Source organism: Melanotaenia boesemani, chromosome 5, assembly GCF_017639745.1.
Source record: "Melanotaenia boesemani isolate fMelBoe1 chromosome 5, fMelBoe1.pri, whole genome shotgun sequence".
Lineage (NCBI taxonomy): Eukaryota > Metazoa > Chordata > Actinopteri > Atheriniformes > Melanotaeniidae > Melanotaenia > Melanotaenia boesemani.
The window spans coordinates 2,097,612-2,115,468 of record NC_055686.1 but is presented as its reverse complement, the minus strand read 5'-3'; the positions used below and the strand labels follow the sequence as shown (position 1 = coordinate 2,115,468).

Here is a 17,857-nt window from a genome sequence, read left to right as displayed (position 1 = left end):
ACTTTAAAAAAAAATTATAAAATTGGGTATAAGGCCAGTGAGTAAAGTTGAGTTTTAGGACCAAAGCTCTTCCAGACATCAGGTAAAAATCACTTTCCAGTCTAAAACCAAGATTTACTGCTGTGGGCTTGATGGCTGGGGGCCCCAGCTCAGCAGTAGGGGCCTCACACAAGCCACTTGGTCCAAACACCATTAGCTATGTCCTTCTTTTTTAGTTTAAAAGGTTTAAGGCCCTTCATGCTTTGATATCCTCAAGACAAGCTACAAGAGGTTTAACTAACCAGGTATCTCTTCGCCTCAGTGGTACGTAAACCTGGCAGTCATCTGCAGAACAATGGAAAGAGATGAAAGAGAGTTTTCTGAGGAAGAAGATACAATAAACAAAGGAATGGTCCTAAAACTGAGCCCTGGAGGACCACAGAGGGCCGGATTCATACCCAACAAGTTTAACAGAAAATGTTCTATTAGCCTGGTAGGAGCGTTCCAGAGGCGGCCTGGCGTTGACTCGTCTTAAGTAGCTCTGTCCTTTTTCATTGCTTCATCTGTAAACCACATGAAAATGAGTAACTGTAAAGTGATGCTCCAGGATGGAATAAATACTTGATAGTGTGATTTTTTTAGGTTTCCTCTGGAAGCTGCAGGGCTATGACGGCTGCAGGAAGGCACATAATGAAAGTCACTGCCATCAAAACGAGTCAGAAACATTTGTAGTGTCGCTCTAATGGAGCAAATGATCCAGGTTTAATCACAAAGATGTAAGCTGGTCCCTGTTTTAGAAAAGGTTTAATCTGGTTAAAAGCTATCCGGATGTTGTTATAATGGAGGATCATGTAATTTATCTTACTTTTATCCTGGTTGTTGCCTGGATCGCTCAGATGCAGATCCAGGATCATCAAATGAGGATAAAAAGCACTTTAAATGGGACTAAATATAAGATATATCAGTTCTGCTGTTTGACGTGACCTCTGAGTTATTATTAGTTCAGAAATGTTTTTTAACTCCAACATGAGAATAGACTGCCTTCCTTTAAAGGAGGGAAGATGTGGGGAAAATAAAATCTAGTTCCTGGAAAAAACAGATATCAGTTGGAGTCTAAGTTTCCCAGGAAAGCTGCCGTTCAGGTGAATTTCTGAGTATCTAAATTGGTCTGCATGAGCTCTTCAAAGTGTGCTGGCTTTCTGCCTGGTCTATAAAAGTGTGTGTGTACACGCCTACTTCTGTAGAAAAGCAGCCATCACACCCACAACAACATCTGCGGATCGGCTGAGGTGAAAGTGGAGATGAACACACCGCTGACTGGATGATCAACCGCTGGACACTTAAAGACAAGATGAATGGTGAGTAGCATCTTTCTCAGCTAGCTGACTGGAGGTTTGAAGGATTTCAGCTCAGATAAAGATCTGAAAGTTGTTCTCAAAGAGCCGTACATGGAGATTTCCTTCGATCTGAGGTAACAGCCTTCCAGTTCAATGTTTACTGCTTCATCCGCCGTCATTCCTGTTGCTTTGTCTCAATGTAAACTGCATGAAGTGGAGCTGCTCTAGTCCGGTAATTATTTAACTTCTCTCTGTTAACCTAGAGTCAGGGATAAAGTTTCTGAAATGTGAGATAACAGGGATTTCCTGTGCATAAGTAAAGGTATGTCTAAAGTTAAAGACTGTTAAAGGAAATCTGCTGCAGAAAGAAATAAACACAAAACATCCTCAAACAAAAGAGCTGCAGCACAACCCCAAAATTAAAAACAATGAAAAGGATCAAAATTAGGCCAAATAAATACAAGCAAACCGAAAGAAGGAACCACAACAATCTCAAACCAGCTAAGAGAAGAGTGAACAATTAAATTACAAGACAGAAATGGAAAGTACCTGCAAAGTAAAGAATAAAAGTCATGACAGAGATGTACAAGAACTGATAAAGAGATTAGCAGAAACTTATAGACACTTATCGCAAAACAACACAAAAGAAGTTGATCCAGGGAAGAGCTCTTAGAGAGACCACTTAGGATGTCCACATTTAGATTAAAGTGGACCTGGCACGGTTTTTTCCACTCATGTTATTTTAGTTTTAGTTGTGCATCCATAACAAACCTGTTTCAGAACAAAGAAGAGCTTTGTTACGCAGGAACCTTCCTCTTGAAGTAAGAGAGTGTGGCTCAGGAGGTGATGGTGACTCATCAAAATTCCTGCCTAACCTGTCAGGAATGAAGGAGATATACAGAACAAACGCCATGTCAGACACAAATGTGCATGTTAGAAACCACAATTACATAACAAGAAAGGTTACTGCAGGATGTCTCTGCTATGTTTCTTACCCACAGTTTGTTAACTGACAGAAAATATCTGCAAAAAATGCTGACTCATGGTGTCAGTGTTAGCTGAGGCTATGTTGCTGATGCTTGTCTTTGTACATGCAAACTATGGTTGTTTGTGTTACAGATTTAGAAGCAACAAATGGAAACTTTCAGTTGTCTTGTGAGCAGATATATCAGGTTAAAGTCCAGTTAGCTTCCTTTAGGATCCATGTTTGGATTAAAATCCAGTCAAATTCCTACACAACACAGACAGCTGCAGCCGTTTTACATCCTGCTTAAGGTTCAGAGTTATTGTCTTGGAACAACCTGGACTTTGAGTCCCTGCAAATCTAATATCAGTGATGGAATTCTGGCTCTTTTTTAATATTCGTTTATTTAGTATCACTCACAGCTATTTTTGCCTAAATATGAATAGTTTGTACGTTAGTGAACATATCTTGTAGTTATTTTTCATAATAGCCTTACTGGATGATACTTGTAGTGGAAAGATCCAAGTCAGTGGCTCAGGTGGTAGAGCAGGTGGTCCATTAACCGAGGAGCTGGTGGCTTGAGTCCAGCTTGATCCCGGTCAGGCTGTCATCCATGTCATGACACTTCTTCCTCCTTACTGCTAGTGTTGCATCACTCGTGTAGGACTCATGGCACAGATTAGCTGCCCCAGGACAGCTGTGGCTACACATCTTCAGCTTCTGAATGAATAATGACTTCAATGTAAAGCACCTTGAAAAGTGCTGTAGAAGACGAGAATCGACTCTTTCTAGTTAACTACAAAGAATCGTCTCTTGGAGCCGACTCGTTCCTGAACAACACAAACTCAGTCCTAGACTGCTGGGCCTTTATGCTCGGCTTATCTTTGCAGTCAGACTGCACTGACATCTCCAAAACATAAAGCTCTCTGAGAGGAGGCAGTTCCTTCCAATGCAAAAACGCCAACTTTTAAAATGGTCCCAAAGGATAGCGTGTACACTTGCAATGAAACTCAATATCTATCACGTGATACCAGACAAAAGTCTCTGGACTGAGAGTTTGAGACAACTAAATAAATTCATACACACAGTTCTTCTTTTAAAGTATTGGGTAAAATTTAAGATAATATATCCTGCAAATAAGCCAGAGAACACAGAAAAATTCATGAACTCAGAGACTCCCACCACAGATGATTCACAGAGTATTTATTAAGTTTTTGAGTTGTTGTTTGTCCTTCTGTGCTGCTGGACTCAAGCAGGGTCACTGATGTGAAGCATTCCAGTAAACTGTCCTTCACCATGAAATAAACACTCCAAACAGAAACCAGTGGGAGGTCACAGGTCACCACAATCCGGCCGCACTGAGCGTTTCTGTTGGGACAAATTTCTGTGGGAACTTCACACAAACATCCACAGTCACTGCTGAGAGGACGACGTGGCTTTAACACAGAAGCTTGTTTTTTCTCCCCAGTCCAGTTTACAACACAGAAGCCAGTGTTGTGTGATTCACCAGTTTGATACTGTACCTGATAGGATAATGTAACACACCCCAGTACCTCCTAACACAGAGCGCTTTTACATCCCAGCAGATAAGCAGTTTAACCGTCATGCAAATGCTCAGTCCAGGAATCAAACCCCCGTCCTCACCTGGTGGCCTGTTTTGTTTGGTTGCGCAATACACACATAAACACACGAGTCTGTTTCCTGGTATTGTGGTTAAAGTTTAAAATACATCTTCTCATCATGTTAGAGACCTCATCCCGTCCCTTGTCCCCCGTCCCTCTGCATGAGGCGGCGGCTTTTCTCCGTCTATAAGCACTGGAAACGGGTCTAGAGAAAGGTTTGGCCCTAGCCATGCCACAGATCAGCTGATCCCAGTGAGCTGCTGTTAAAATCTACGATGCCTTCATGGCCTGAACTATACTGTCCTACTTTAGAAAATCAGATAATACATAGTCTTCAACCTAATGATTAACAGAGTTATACCAGGATCTGGTTCTTTGACACAATGTTCAAGGTACAAACTTACAGTACAGAGACATTAACTATGAATCCTCGGTGTCGCCCAATCACTAAGATTCAGTCTGCTGGCCGCTAATGTTAGCTAACGGCTAACAATTCTCAATGGTGGTTTTTAATGAAGGGGAATGAGGGGAAATTATAATGTTAATGTTTCTTTAATATGATTAATTTATTGTCAAAAAGACAATAAATTAAAAGCGAGAAAAGGTTTGTTCTGGACGGTGATGGCTGCTGGCAGGAATGAGCTCCTGTATCTTTGTCCTGCAGCTACATGAAGAAGCCTCTGACTGAACACTCACTGTTTCCTCACTGTGTATAAAGGACGTGGAAATTTGTCCATCATGTCCAGCAGCTTGTGCAGCATTCTTCTCTGCAAATCTGATCCAAGAGCTCTGGATCAGTCCCCAGAACAGGACCAGAACTTCTGGATCTTGATTCTTGAAAGATAATTATGGACAGAAATTCAGTGAAAACAGTTTGATATCTCATGTGAGAGCTCATCATCTTTTTTACAACCTAAAGACACGAAGTCATCATACATGTACATGTACAGACCTCCCTCTTCCACTTCTTTTTCTATTTTCTGTGTTTACTTTTGCAGATTGCTTGGTGACACCTCTGACCCCCGCCACCAACAACACCACAGCACGTTTCCATGAGGATGATGCGTTCAAGTACCACGCCTACATCGTCACCTACCTGGTGGTGTTTCCTGTGGCATTCCTCTGTAATGTCGGTGCACTGGTGGTTTTCTTCCGGCAGACCAGCCGCAGGTCTGATCACATTATTGCAAATGTTTGTTTTTATCCGTCTGCCAGCTGACTTTCCTCATTCTTATTGTTAAGGATTCATTTCTGCCTCAGGCTAAATTAATTTAAGAAGGAACTTCTTTGGTGATGATAAAGGTGTTTGATCAATCCATTACAGTAAAACAGGACATATTTACTGGTCCTTCTTTGTCCCAACCCTTACCCTATGACCACGAAATTTAGGTTTTGACCAAAATAATCCAACTGGAAGGAGATTCTTCTTGACTGGGAACACCTTGGTATCCTCCAGGAAGAACTGGGTTGGGTCAGAATTTGCGTTTCCCTCCTAGACATGTTGCCTCTGGAACCCAAAATGTGATTCTCAAGATGGATGGATGGATGGATGGATGGATGGATGGATGGATGGATGGATGGATGGATGGACGGGTGGATGGATGGACGGATGGATGGATGGATGGATGGATGGATGGATGGATGGATGGATGGATGGATGGATGGATGGATGGACGGGTGGATGGATGGATGGATGGATGGATGGATGGATGGATGGATGGACGGATGGATGGATGGACGGGTGGATGGATGGACGGATGGAGTAATGGATGGGTGGGTGGGTGGATGGATGGATGGATGGATGGATGGATGGGTGGGTGGGTGGATGGATGGATGGATGGATGGATGGATGGATGGATGGATGGATGGATGGATGGATGGATGGATGATGGGTGGGTGGATGGATGGATGGATGGATGGATGGATGGATGGATGGATGATGGATGGATGGATGATGGATGGATGGATGGATGGATGGATGGATGGATGGATGGATGGATGGATGGATGGATGGATAACAGAAGAAACAGTTTTTGGTGGACTCTGAAGTCCTTCAGAAAACCACCAGTTTTCAGGAAACAACATTTTTAAATGGTGCTTTATTTCCAACTGGGTAAGTATCAAGTATCTATTTCTTAATGAGGACTTTTAAATTCTATTCTTATTTATTGTTGAAATAAAAACAATCATAAGCGGGTGGAGACCTCTAGTCTTTTTATGGTCTAACATCAGAATAGAAAAATCAGTGAGGACTCTTTGTTGACACAAACACATATTTCCATCTCTGAGTTTTTTCTTTTCACTCTCTTTGGTTCGTTCTATTCATTCCTGTCTTTTAGGATCAGTTTAACATATTTGTTTGGCAGGAGTCCTGTATTCACAGTCCCAACTTTAAAATGTAATGATATGTTTAGTATGTTACCAACAGTATCTGTGCACCTGATTTACGGTGAGGACTTTCCAGCTAATTTTAGAAAACCACCTGCAAAGATTTTATTCCATATAAGAGCATGAGTGAAGTCTAGTACTGATGTCAGAGACAGTGTTAGCTTTATTTATATAGCAGTTTTAAAAGCCTATGGCCAACCAAAATGCTTTACTGTTACATTCATCAACAATAAGAAACAATAAAAGCCAAACAATAAAAGAATAAAAGAAAAAGCAGTGAAATAAAAACAGATAAAAATCCAGTAGAGGTGACTCTGCTCAGCCTGTTCAGGCCAGAGTGAATAAATAGGTCTTAAGATGTGTTTTAGAAATGAAGCGGCTGTAGACCGCACAGAGAGGAGCCACAACCGCAAAGGTCCTCTGGTTTTCACGAGGGATCGAGGAACGTCCAGGACCATCTGTCATCAAGGGTTCTGGAGGGTTGATGCACCTTAATAATGTCAGATAAATGTTCTGGAGCCCGTCCATCCAGAGACTTAAAGCACATAAAAAAGTTTTAAAATCAATCCTGTCTAACCAGAAGCCAATGAAGAGAGGAAAGCAGCGGCGGTACGGTCTCCCGTTTCTTTGTTCCGGTTAGAAGATGAGCGGCTGCATTCTGGACAATCTGAGCCAGTGCCGACCTACAGGGAGTTACAGTAGTCCAGGCCATGAAATGAAAGCATGGATAGCTTTTTCTAGATCAGTTCTTCTTAGACAGGGTTTGACTCTGGCTAGAAGCCGAAGGTGAAAGAAGCTAGCCTTGACCACTGACCTGGCAAGGTCAGGGCGACCAAAGAGGACAATTTCAGTTGTGTTTACATTTAATCTTAAGAAATTCAAGTCCATTCATTTATTAAAATCCCTCATGCAGTTAAACACAGCATGAAGAGATTCCTTAGAAGGACCTTTAATGGCAAGTAAACCTGCACATCATCAGTGAAGCAGTGAAAAGGAATATCATGCTTCCTAAATATCGACCCCAGGGCAAGCATATAAAGGAAGAACATTAGAGGGTCCAGAACTGAACCCTGGGGGACCCCGCAGGTCAGAGGGGCCCCCAAGGAGGAAAACTGCCCCAACTGCACTTAGAAGGGTCTGTCTGCGAGATTTAAACCAGTCCAAAGCGGCGCCTTCGATGCCTACACAGTACTTGAGGCGTGACAGGAGCATAGTGTAAGCCGCTGTGTCTTCTGTTAGGTCTAGAAGAATTAACAAGGCACAAATACCAGAATCCAGGTTTAAAAGATCATTAAAAATGTTTAAAGAGCAGTTACAGTGCTGTGAAGCGGCTTCGAACCAGACTAACATTTCACCAACGTTGGTCCGTTTTAAGAAAAAAACCTTGGATATAAAAGAAAGTTTAGAAACTGGCCTGAAATGAGACAGAACCAAGGAATCCAACGTTTTCTCTTTAAAAGAGGCTGCACCGGGGCATGTTTGGAGGAGGATGGAGCGCATCCAGAGCTGAGACACAGGTTTATAAGAAGCATGATGAAAGACCCAGCTGAGCTGAGAACCTTTTTAAGCAAGCGGGTTGGAGCGCTTTCAGATGGAGTTAGCAGGACGTACAGGAAGTAAAACAAACTGCTGAAGCCAGCTGAGCTCGCAGCAGGGATCTAAGCCAAAACCTTCTTTACAAAAACCTGCAAAGCATCCTCACAGAGAAGAAGGTTTAACAGAAACAGCATCACCAGGATTCACGAGAGTCATTAAAAGGAGCTTTGTGAGCATCTTTAGAGACAAGTGAGGAGAAATATTCAGCAGCTTTAACAGCCTACTGATGAGTTAGAAGACGATCACGCAGGAGATTGTGAGAAATTATTGTCGTTTTCCACTTTCCTCTGTCTACATGCACGTCCGAGCGCACGAGTGGACTCATTCAGCCAAGGCTCAGTCTGTAGCTTTATGTCAGTCATTGGTGCTAAAATCTCAGTCCAGAGCGAGTCAAACATCATCATACGTCCACGCTGAGGTCATCACGGTCGTCCACACAATAAGACTCACTACGAAGGTGATGGAGGTCACTAATGTGTGCAGGATGGTGCTTTAATTATTTACCTGCTCATGTGTGGAGCAGTATTTTACAGCACAGGCAGCATCTCTGTTGTTTGTATTAAAGATGGATGATAAGCTGCGGTTATTACTGCGGTTTGATGAGTTTTTATCTTATCTGCTGAGTTTGTAGCGGCTCTTAGACTTCGATAGCTGAATGCGGAGGAGCTGTGATCAAGCTTTGAAAAATTCATCGATGCAGACAAACACAGTGCAAGCAGACGCTCGTATGAAGGTGCTTTAACAGCTCTCATTCTTTAATTAAAGCTCGCCTCGCTGTTTGTTTAGTGCACGAAGAAGCCGGATGGATTTTTACCAGCACTTCATTTGTTTACCGACTTCAGCTCAGAGCAAGCTTTGATTCAGGACGCGATTAAACCCGTGATAACGCGGTGGCCTGGCGTGCAGCCGCACCGAGAGTTTTGCATCAGTCAAATTAAACGCTGACAAACAAACTTAACGCAGGTTGAGTTCATGAGCAAAGACACGAACCTGCTGTCGTAAACACACCACATAATAAAACCTTTCATTACAAACTGTGTAAAACCTCATCCTCCATCTTTAATTCCCAGCAGAAGATAAACAACGGAGACGTTTCACCATGTGATCTGATTTTTACTGGTTTTTATCTCTTCTTCTTCCTACTTTTACTCTTTAATTTAAGCTTCTGTTTAATTTTCCAAACCTTTTTTTTATCTGACTCTTGTTAAAAACAAAGATAACAGAGTGATTGTTGAACTTTAAACCTTCTGTTTCAACGGAAGTTAACCTCTCGTCATACTTTATGTTTCATATTCTAAGAATAAGACGTGATAAGATTCAGTCTTGGCATCGACACGCTTCTTTACTTTTATGACTTCAGCGGTAAAATGAAGCAGCTTTATCTCATTTCTTCCGTTTATCTTCTTTCCATCACAGAAGCTCCGCCTCCTGCGTGGTCATGATGAATCTGGCCATATCCGACAGCAGCTTCTCGCTCACCCTCCCGCTGCGATTGGCTTATTACATCAGAGGTGGTGAGTGGCACTTCCCTGATTGGCTGTGCCGACTGTGCGTCTACGGCTTCTACGTCAACCTGTACAGCAGGTAACGCCAGAAAAAGTAAATAACAATAAATAAATAAAGTGCAGCACCTGAACGATGCTCCTGCCTTCCTCCTCAGCATCCTCCTCCTCACTCTCCTGAGCTTGCTGCGCTGGTTGGCGGTGGTGCAACCTCTCCGCCATCGCTCTCTGGCCACGCCCACTCGAACCTTATTTGTCTGTGTGGGAATTTGGTTGTTTGTGGGCGTGGCCTCAGGTCCCTTCCTGACCAATGGGGTGACATACAGGTGAGTCACCAAAACAGAGACAATGAACACATGTTTTCTATTCATTGTTTTTTCTTTTTATTATTATTATTATTGTTATTATTATTATTAATTTTTCCTCTTATTTAAATAATTTAATAATTATCTTAAACTGAAGTGTAGTAAATTAATTACTTAATTATTAAACTGTTAATTATATATGTTTATAATTTTATTCGATATAATTATGTCATGTGAAGGAGAAATTGTTTTACACTTTTAAATTTATATCTATTTAAAAACTGAATGATTTGAAGTGTTATTTCCTGTTTTCCACTGCATCATGATTAAAAAATAAGTTTTTGTTGAAGTTTTTGAAGAAGATTGAAGAGAAAGTTCAAAGAAAGTTGGCAAACTTTTGTAGAATGTATTTAAAATAATGCCATTATAAATATATATTTATTTACATTATACTGTATAATGAAACATGTTTAATAGGTTTATAATAATAATAATAATAATAATAATAATAAGAAGAAGAAGAAGAAGAAGAAGAAGAAGAAGAAATTGGCTCATTTCTCTGAAAAGTTGGGACAGGTTCATCCTGTGCAGCATCTGGTCAGCAGCATGGAAATGTCTGGGAAGTGAGGAGACCAGTTTCTGGAGTTTTAGGAGAGGAATGTTGTCCCATTGGTATGATGCAGGATTCTAGCTGCTCTACAGTCCTGGACCTTGGTGGCTGGGTTTCTGTTTTGGGTGAACTGTGTTCACAGACAGTGGTTTCTGGAAGTCTTCCTGAGTTCATGCAGTGGTTTCTGGAAGTCTTCCTGAGTCCATGCAGGGGTTTCTGGAAGTCTTCCTGAGTCCACGCAGTGGTTTCTGGAAGTCTTCCTGAGTCCATGCAGTGGTTTCTGGAAGTCTTCCTGAGTCCATGCAGTGGTTTCTGAAAGTCTTCCTGAGTCCACGCAGTGGTTTCTGAAAGTCTTCCTGAGTCCACGCAGTGGTTTCTGGAAGTCTTCCTGAGCCCACGCAGGGGTTTCTGGAAGTCTTCCTGAGTCCACGCAGTGGTTTCTGGAAGTCTTCCTGAGTCCACGCAGTGGTTTCTGAAAGTCTTCCTGAGTCCACGCAGTGGTTTCTGAACGTCTTCCTGAGTCCACGCAGTGGTTTCTGGAAGTCTTCCTGAGCCCATGCAGGGGTTTCTGGAAGTCTTCCTGAGCCCATGCAGGGGTTTCTGAAAGTCTTCCTGAGTCCACGCAGTGGTTTCTGGAAGTCTTCCTGAGTCCATGCAGGGGTTTCTGGAAGTCTTCCTGAGCCCATGCAGGGGTTTCTGGAAGTCTTCCTGAGTCCATGCAGTGGTTTCTGGAAGTCTTCCTGAGCCCATGCAGGGGTTTCTGGAAGTCTTCCTGAGTCCATGCAGGGGTTTCTGGAAGTCTTCCTGAGTCCATGCAGTGGTTTCTGAAAGTCTTCCTGAGCCCATGCAGGGGTTTCTGGAAGTCTTCCTGAGTCCATGCAGGGGTTTCTGGAAGTCTTCCTGAGTCCATGCAGGGGTTTCTGGAAGTCTTCCTGAGTCCACGCAGTGGTTTCTGAACGTCTTCCTGAGTCCATGCAGTGGTTTCTGGAAGTCTTCCTGAGCCCATGCAGTGGTTTCTGGAAGTCTTCCTGAGTCCACGCAGTGGTTTCTGGAAGTCTTCCTGAGCCCATGCAGGGGTTTCTGAAAGTCTTCCTGAGTCCACGCAGTGGTTTCTGGAAGTCTTCCTGAGTCCACGCAGGGGTTTCTGAAAGTCTTCCTGAGTCCACGCAGTGGTTTCTGGAAGTCTTCCTGAGTCCACGCAGTGGTTTCTGGAAGTCTTCCTGAGTCCATGCAGGGGTTTCTGGAAGTCTTCCTGAGTCCACGCAGTGGTTTCTGAAAGTCTTCCTGAGTCCACACAGTGGTTTCCAGTAGAGAATCGTGCCCCAAGCACACAGAAGTTTTTATTTGCAGTTTGTTTTATTTATTTTATTTTTATTTAGTATTTTTGACAGTTCTTTGCAGATTGTTGAACCTTTGTGTTTACTTGTGAGAGACTCTGCCTCTTGGTGCTCTTTATTAAAAGTAATGAGCCGTTGATTAGCCTGATTAGCTTTAGCTTTGCTTGCTTTTTCTCGAGTTGAGGTTAAACTTTCTACACCTGATCTTTTACTTTCCTGTAACAGCTGCAGTTTTTTTTTTACATATTTTCATGTTTTACTACAGTTTATTGAATAAATCAGATCTTTGTGTTATGTAATCACTCCACCACCACAGCAACATGTTAGCGCTCCATCTGTGTTTACAGGGAGAATGTCAGGATGTGTAAACAAATATCTTTCTGCTCTCGGTTTGATGGAAACGTTTTATTAGAAAAACAGCCTCAGTGAGGAGAACGAAGCCAGGTCAGCATGCTGAGGATGGTCCGTCCATCATGTGAGCCACTCTTTGAGCCGTGGTTCCCATCAGCCACTGGGGACGTGAAATTAAACTTCATCTTCTGTTAACAGAATGTCAGAATTTCATTTTTTCAGCCAAACGCTGGAGAAAATCATACCAGCGTTAATCCTGCTCGTCTTCCAGCTGCTTGTCGTCTGACCTGCATTCAGTCAGCGCCTCTTTTTTTCACGTTGTTTCCCACAAACCTGAAAACTGTGATCATACCGCTGCTATGAAACAGGACACGTCGATAATGGACCGAATTAAAGTACAATGACTGTTTAACAGCTCTAGAAATTCTTCCTGTTGTTTTTTAGTCAGTATAAGGCAGCAGCAGAAGTTCAGTTCTGGTTCTTTTGGATCCACAGTCGACCAGAACTTCTAATGACGCTGTACAGAAAAAATTTATTTTATCCGTTTTTTGTTAGTTTTTTAACAAAACTTTTCTCAAGGGAAGGTACGGTCTTGTGATGGTTCAACATCTTTGTCAGCCTGGTAAACTTTACAGTGATGGCAGGTCTCTCTCTCTCTCTCTCTCTCTCTCTCCCTCTCTCTCTCTCTCTCTCTCCCCCCTCCCCTCTCTCTCTCTCTCTCTCTCTCTCTCTCTCCCTCTCTCCCCCCTCCCCCCTCTCTCTCTCTCTCTCCCTCTCTCCCCCCTCCCTTCTCTCTCTTTCCCCCCTCTCCCTTTCTCTCTCCTTTTCTCTCTCCCTCCCCCCCTCTCTCTCTCCTTCTCTCTCTCTCTCTCTTTCTCCCTCTCTCCCCCCTCCCTTCTCTCTCTTTCCCCCTCTCTCCCTTTCTCTCTCCTTTTCTCTCTCCCTCCCCCCCTCTCTCTCTCCCTCTCTCTCCCTTTCTCTTTCCCTTTCTCTTTCCCTCTCTCCCTCCCCCCTCCCCTCTCTCTCTCTCTCTCTCTCTCTCTCTCTCTCTCTCTCTCTCTCTCCCTCTCTCTCTCTCTCTCTCCCCCCTCCCCTCTCTCTCTCTCTCTCTCTCTCTCTCTCCCTCTCTCCCCCCTCCCCCCTCTCTCTCTCTCTCTCCCTCTCTCCCCCCTCCCTTCTCTCTCTTTCCCCCCTCTCCCTTTCTCTCTCCTTTTCTCTCTCCCTCCCCCCCTCTCTCTCTCCTTCTCTCTCCCTCTCTCTTTCTCCCTCTCTCCCCCCCTCCCTTCTCTCTCTTTCCCCCTCTCTCCCTTTCTCTCTCCTTTTCTCTCTCCCTCCCCCCCCTCTCTCTCCCTCTCTCTCCCTTTCTCTCTCCTTTTCTCTCTCCCTCCCCCCCCTCTCTCTCTCCCTCTCTCTCCCTTTCTCTTTCCCTTTCTCTTTCCCTCTCTCCCTCCCCCCTCCCCTCTCTCTCTCTCTCCCTCTCTCTCCCTTTCTCTCTCCCTCTCTCCCTCTCCCCCCCCCCCCCTCTCTGGTTTCTCATATGGCAGACATTTAAATCAGCTGTATATATAATAATAATTATTATAATAGCTGTATATATAATAATAATAATAATTATTATTATAGCTGTATATATAATAATAATAATAGTTATTATTATAGCTGTATATATAATAATAATAGTTATTATTATAGCTGTATATATCTCTACAGTTCCTCTGATGCCACAATATGAAATTAGTTGAGTAATTTTACTGCCATCATAAACTCAGGTACATATTCAGAATTTTTCTCATTTACAGTAGTCACGCTTTAAACTCGTTAAAACTCGAGTGGCTGAAGGGTTTCGCTGCTTTCTGGCTCGTTGTTTGTTGGCAGCCTACTGACCTACACAGTCTTTCCTGGTAGGCTTTAGAAACATGGTCTGGGTAGATTTAGCTCCATGTTCCGGGTATGTGGACGACATTGTGCTCTGATCTGATAACTCAGTATCACCACTGCTGGCTTCTTCTGTCTGAACATTTTGCTTGATTCTTTTGATCGTGCACAGCTGATGATTGACAGAAAGTTGTCCTTCTCCTCAGGCAGGGGTCCCCTCGCTGCTTTGAGCCCTCCGACTCCACCTCGTGGTCGCGCATCCTCATCTTAAACTACGTGGGTCTGGTTTTCGGCTTCCTCCTGCCCTTCTTCACCATCATCTTCTGCTACAGCGCAATCATCCGCCGCCTGATGGCCTCCTCCGGCCCCCAAGGCAGCAGCCTGGCCAGCCACAGCCGCACCCGTAACCGGAGGCGCTCAGTGCACCTGGTTTCCATGGTGACAGCGACCTTCCTGCTCTGCTTCCTGCCCTACCACTTGATTCGGACGCTGCACTTGCACGCCGTGTGCGGCGGATGGCGCTGTGATGTGATGCTGAATCTGCAGCGCGGCGTGGCGGTCACGCTGTGTCTGGCAGCGTCCAACAGCATGGTCAACCCCCTGCTGTACTACTACTCCACCAGGACGTTCAGAGACAGCATGAGGGACGCTCACTCCTCCCTGATGTCCAGCAGAGCGGGTTCCTTCAGGAACAGGTCGTACCTGCAGAACAGAAGGAACACCACCTGATGGACCAGAACATCCTCTGATCCTGGACGGAGGCCTGTGGCCGTCCTCTGATTGAACATCTGTGAGGATGTCCCTTTGGGAAGATCCCGCTTGTCCCATCTATTAATGAAGGAAAAGCTTATGGGAGCTGGACGTGAAGACAGTGGTCCTTCAAGAGGGTCTACGCCTCACTGAGGACGTCCAGATGCTGTCACTAAGAGAAGGTTTACATGCATATGTGATAAATCAGCTGGGACTAGAGAAGCGTTGATCTGATCTGACCTCGTTGATCATCTAACCGACCTGCAAAGACTTCAAAGCTGAAACTCAGGAGATTTATGCAGGACAACAGCGCCCTCTGCTGGCCGACCTTCGTGTTGTTTCTGACTTTGTTGACAGAAAATAAGCTGAAACTCTTCCTTCGTGAAGGATTTTAACCCTTTGAGCCCCGTGGCTGTGTTAAAAAAGCTGCATCCTCATGAGATGAGTAGACCTCTGCAACCACGTGGTCCATAGAAATGCTGTCATAGCAAAGGTGGATTTGTTAAGATGTTTAAGTACCAGTTAATGTGCTACTGGTTAAATAAAATGAAGTTCCAGGCTTGCCTGAAAATACAGCTAAAAAAAGAAGGAAGAGAAACCATGTCAGCTGAATTTAAGATTCATATGTTAAATATTTATATTGTTCACGTTGTTGTTGTTCTTTTTGTTTAGTTTTTTTTAGGTTTCCTTTCTTGTGTGACTTGCACATGTTGGAAAATAAAACAGACATTCATTGACATGAAGGCTTCGATGCAGACAGTCGCTCCATCGAAGTCCTCTAACTGGGGAACCTTGTGTTTTACAAGCCATGCACGTTTCACTGGCTCATACCGAATCTTTAAAATCCCACATCACATGGTCCTGCTTCACCACATTAGAGCAGCAAATCCTGAAAATAACGCCCATTTGCTGCTAAAGGAAAGCTTTGTTTCTCCGAGGCGGCCCGGAGTTTGAGATGATTGACAGACTTCATCCTTCAGAAGGAACCTGCAGACCTCCACCCTGACCAACGTGTAGGCTTTCTGATAGAAAGTGTAGCGTGAAATTTATTGAACTTATTGGTGGAAATGAAGGTTAGCAGTGTGTTTATTACTGTTATTAACACTTTGCTTGTGTAAACAGGAAACATTCTTGTATGAAGGCCTCCTCTCTGTTCAATCCACAGTTTGTCTTTAATATCAGCTGTTGCTCTTCATCTGTATGAGAATAACACAGAATATAAACCATGTTCTCCAGGAAGATGTCTTCTTCTAATTCTGTTGATGATGTTCGTATTAAATGAAGTCACAGAAAGAAACAGGCAGTCGACTGGTTTGTATTCTTTATTAAGTAGTCACATCTCCTACCTGCAGGGGGCGCAGTTGCCCCACATGGACCCAGATCTGGAACAAACTGACCGCATGTTGGAGATGTTGCAGTTTGCATTTAATGCCACTAGAAAAGCTGCTCTTCTGACTGAGATCTGGAGGCCACTGGAGTCCAGTGAGCTCATCGTCATGTTCAAACGCAAATGTTAATACAAGAACCAGAACCAGCATTTGTCCGGTTCTAAAGAACTTGAAACTGAATATTTGGTCTAAGCTGGTTCATTTTTCAATACATCCTCCAGTTACCAGTTTCCCCTGGTGGTGCCCCAGGACTGATTTTCATCATCCTGTTATTGAAAATGAATAATTATCCTGGGACTCTTTAGTAATTGCTAATATCTAAACAAGATCCTGTTAATCCTCAACTATAGACTGTGTATTAAAGATGGGCGGAGCCTCTGTGACGTCACCCGTATGTTTCTGAAGAGCTCAAGTGAAGCTTGTTGGGCGTTTCCTACCGTCGCCATCTTGGTAGCGTCACACCTGCTGTTGTTTCTAGAAAATACAAAAATGGGCAAAGTGGCTGAGCTGAGAGGGGGGGGTGAAAGCGTGGGGGTGGATGAATGACATCTATCAAACTCTGAGCAGCATGTAGCTAAGAGCTAACCGAGCCAACTCGGATCTGACATGAGCTAACCAGCTAATAGGTAGGTGGGCTAAAGTTAGCCGGCTAAAAATCATGTTCATGCTACACTCCTCCTTCTTGCTGCAGATATTTGATACATGTCAATCAAAAGGACACGCCCCTAATTATGCTGACTTTCAAGATTAAATAACATCCAAACAGATGAGTTAGAAAAAAAATTCATCCCCCCCACAGTTGTCATGAAGGTAAACTTGACCTATTAATCCTAAAATAGATCTTTGTACCAGGTTTTAAACATGTTTATTTCTGCTGTGAAGTTGGTCTTTTTAACATGGGAGTCTATGGGGATTTGCTCTGTTTTGGAGCCCCTAGTGGATGAGGAGGGAACTGCAATTTGTTGCACTTCTGCATAGGCTTCACATTTTACCAGCGGAGGTTGCCGCTTGTCCTCAACATAATTCTTCTTTAGATGATTTTCCTTCTGTTCTCTGTCCAGATGATCCCAGCCTGCTTCAATAACGCTGAGGTCCGTGAAGCGTTGTGACGAGGCTGTTCTGGTGTTCAGGGTTAGAAACCTGGTCAGTCCAGAGCAGAGCGGATCGTTCAGGCTGGAAGTCAGTGGATGGAAAGCAAAGTGGATCCGATTCGGTTTGAAAAACACGGTGCAGAGATGGATCACATTGTACTCTGAAACACCAACATTAAAAACAGCTAAAATACAAATAAACTACATTAAACACAATCCGAAACAAAAATAGGTAAATAGTTTAACTCACTGATATTAGAACTAAAAAAAACAGGGAAAAGTGATCAAAAGAAGAGCAAGCAGGTGAAACACGGGTCAGACTGGCTAAATGACCTGTTGCTGGTTTATTGTTCTCCATATTTGCACCAGCTTCAGCAGAACCGAGGGCTTAGGGCTGGGAAACACTTGCTGTTAGCGACGCGTCCTCGTACGTATCATGGCTGCCACGCAGCATTCGTTCCTAGTGTTCGTTTGGCACGTAGGCAGTGAGTTGCAATATTTGGCGTGAACACTAGAGCGCTATACAAACAAGCACACGAACACGACGGGTTAGAAGTAAACACAAAGACCGTCTCTTAGACCTTGTCGACATCGGTATGATTTTTCCTCCTGTTGCAATAAACACAGTGTTTTGGGATTGATTCCCCAGAAATACAATGTGACCGGTAGATTGATCTTTTCACTACTTCAGAATCTAAGTGCTGTGTACTTATTATAGAAAAATTACCAAGAGTCTGAATGAGTAAAAGTAATTAGAAGATT

At 43.6% G+C, this 17,857-nt stretch overlaps 3 protein-coding genes across 5 annotated transcripts in view; 2 read left to right on the top strand and 1 right to left on the bottom strand.

Moving 5' to 3' along the window:
• The window catches only part of LOC121640417, a 1,195,287-nt gene that overhangs the window by 556,060 nt on the left and 621,370 nt on the right, over positions 1-17,857 (bottom strand). The gene's annotated exons all lie outside the window — the stretch shown is intronic.
• The window catches only part of LOC121640416 (muscle M-line assembly protein unc-89-like), a 442,453-nt gene that overhangs the window by 250,757 nt on the left and 173,839 nt on the right, over positions 1-17,857 (top strand). The gene's annotated exons all lie outside the window — the stretch shown is intronic.
• Positions 1,232-15,882, top strand: LOC121640467 (cysteinyl leukotriene receptor 1-like). The gene is made up of 5 exons (XM_041986244.1): positions 1,232-1,337; positions 4,901-5,072; positions 9,303-9,470; positions 9,547-9,714; positions 14,073-15,882. Exons 1-5 carry the CDS (start codon positions 1,301-1,303, stop codon positions 14,593-14,595), a joined length of 1,068 nt encoding a protein of 355 aa, XP_041842178.1. The 5' UTR covers positions 1,232-1,300; the 3' UTR covers positions 14,596-15,882.